The sequence below is a fragment of the Anoplophora glabripennis genome, unplaced genomic scaffold (genome assembly GCF_000390285.2).
Source record: "Anoplophora glabripennis isolate ALB-LARVAE unplaced genomic scaffold, Agla_2.0 scaffold183, whole genome shotgun sequence".
NCBI classification, from domain to species: domain Eukaryota; kingdom Metazoa; phylum Arthropoda; class Insecta; order Coleoptera; family Cerambycidae; genus Anoplophora; species Anoplophora glabripennis.
The window spans coordinates 75505-78118 of NW_019416293.1; the positions used below are offsets into that span (position 1 = coordinate 75505).

At 45.9% G+C, this 2614-nt stretch overlaps 1 protein-coding gene across 1 annotated transcript; it reads right to left on the minus strand.

Annotated features, from left to right (window-relative positions):
• Positions 1 to 424: 424 nt before the first annotated feature.
• Positions 425 to 2080, minus strand: LOC108912259 (protein dachsous-like; the record flags this gene model as incomplete). The annotated part of the gene is made up of 1 exon (XM_023453944.1): positions 425 to 2080. A coding segment is annotated over one exon (1656 nt), but the record flags the coding sequence as incomplete, so codon positions are not given.
• Between the last annotated feature and the right edge of the window lie 534 nt (positions 2081 to 2614).

A 2614-nucleotide genomic window follows, 5' to 3' on the forward strand; every position in this document is an offset into this window, starting at 1 on the left:
AAAACAATGAACAACGCCTCATTTTGCAAATCATCTAGACGCTTAAGTTTACCGTTTCGTATAGGTATACAAAAACAATTAAATTAAAAACCAGTTTCTATTTTAGTTAGCTAATATCGATGAATCGAGTTTCTATTACACTTCGACGAAAAAATGCTATTAAAATTTTCAATAACCGTATTATTGGTTAAAGAAGTTACAGTTTACTGATTAAATTTTAAAAAATCCATTAATAACACACTCTGCCGGATAATACGAAACCGATAAAAAATGGCACGTTGAACTACAACAGCCGAAAGAATGTGTCTTTTCAAGTACATTCACTCAACTCCAATTTCCTAAATAATGGGGTCTTTGGGGATTGTACCACATGTTTTCAAGATCATTCTCCTACTATTTAAGTAATACTGAAAATATGCTTTACCTTTAAAATGCAGCGTCCTTCCGCTTCGTTCTCAGCCACGGACACATTGTAAAAACTCTGATCGAAGATGGGCTCGTTATCGTTCACATCGTGAATGGTCACTAACACTGTCGCTGAAGATGACAACGGCGGAAAGCCATTATCGGTGGCAATCACTGTCAACTGAGGTACTGGATCCGTTTCACAATCAACGTGAGCACGCGTAGTCACTAAACCACTCCTGGAGTCGATCTGGAACCACCCGGAATGCGTGTCCGGAGACTCCAACAGCGAGTAAGTTATGGCACTGTTGTTACCTTCGTCCTTATCATTGGCGACGACCTGGATCACGGACGTTCCGGGATCGGAAACCTCCATCACGTTGGCGTGATAGACCTGCTGTTCGAACTCGGGAGCGTTGTCGTTGATGTCCGTCACCTGGAGGTTGATGGTCCTGGAGGCGTGTAAAGGGGGTGACCCTGTATCCGTAGCTACGACGCTTAAGGTGTAGTTCGGCTTCATTTCCCGGTCCAAGGGCAAAGACACTATCACCAAGTAAATAATGTTGTCTCTCGTGGTCAGACCAAAGTGACCGTCGCCTCCGCTTAGGGTCACGTTGATGTTGGAGTACTCCGTCTTGGAGTCTGGATCGTGGACGCTGATTCTAGCCACGAATTCGCCTGGTTGGGCCGACTCGCTGATTTTAGGAGTGGCATCGTCGCTGAGAAAGATAACGTTGATGGTAGGTTGGTTGTCGTTGACGTCTGTAACTCTTATAGATACGAACGCGGTGGTTTCCAGAGGTTGCAAGCCGTGATCCTTCGCGACAATAACTAATTCGTGTAGTTCTTTAGTTTCAAAGTCTAAAGGTTTGTTAACTGCTATGAGTCCAGTTGTGGAATCGATGCGAAACATGTTGTCTCTATCGCTTTGTCTCCTGTTTATGGCATATTCGATTTGGCCGTTTTCTTCAGAGTCTGCGTCTGTAGCAAAGACTTGTAGGACCTTGGTTCCAATCGTAGCATTCTCAGGAACTGTAGCAAAGTATCTGCTTTGATTGAATATTGGAGGGTTGTCGTTTACATCTTGAATAGTTATATTTACAGTCATTTCACCTCTTAGAGGTGGGGTACCTCCGTCCAAAGCTTCTATAACCAAGCTATAAGAAGCAGTGGTCTCTCTATCAAGAAATCCGTTGATTTGAAGGTCCAAATAGAGGACCCCGTCTCTTTCCCTGTGCGATGACAGTCTAAAGGCGTTGTTAACGTTCCCCGATATGATATTGTACCGCTGCGTGTTGTAAATATCAAGGTCCAAGTCTCTGGCGGGGTGCAGAGTCCTTTTGACATCCCTGGGGGTGTTTTCGGGGAACTCTATGTTCATAACCGCCATGGGGAACGTGGGGGCGTTATCGTTCTCGTCCAAAACCTTCACCACCACCTTCACGTTATCCCCGCTGATGGGGATAGCCACCAGGGAGTAACTCGCGCGCGTCTCTCTATCCAAAGGCACTTTGGTCCTTATCTCGCCGGTGGTCTGGTCGATGGCGAGGTCCGAGTCCACGGCACTACCCACGGGGACGATGAGGTAAGGCGGGCCGCTGTCAGGGGAGGCTCCGTCGCCGATGAAACCGATCCTGGTGCCAACGTGGGCCCCTTCGGACACCTCCAGGTCTCGGACGTGTTCGGCGCCTGCGGCAGCCAAGAGCAGCAGGTTGGCCAACCACAGCGCCGCCATCGCAAGAACCATGTCCGTCATCGCTCGCACATCCTGAGGAAGGAACAAATAAAGAGATAAGTCACGGTGGTTCTCCCGTGCTGGCTGACCACCGGTCGAGGCCAGGAGTTCACCGTTCACGACCTTGTCCTCTGTTATATAACGCCTAGGTGTATCAGTGCGCGGACCCGCGGTGGTGATTCGGTGGTGATATAAACGTAAGAAGAAGAAGGGGAAAACGTTTAGAGAAAAGTGAAAATATAATTTTCCTTGAATGAGTGACTTTATTGTAAAGTTGGTTGGTAGTAGTGAAAATGTCAAAAAACTGCCAAAAAGCATAGGTACATTAAGTGAAATGCTTAAGATCGCCTATGAAAGAAATTTGATTCGTTTTAGATCATTTAATACGCGTTGTAAAAGGTACATCTAATATTTATTTGTCTAAACAATCTTATCACAGTCGAAAATTCGACAATTATGTACTGTAATTGTATT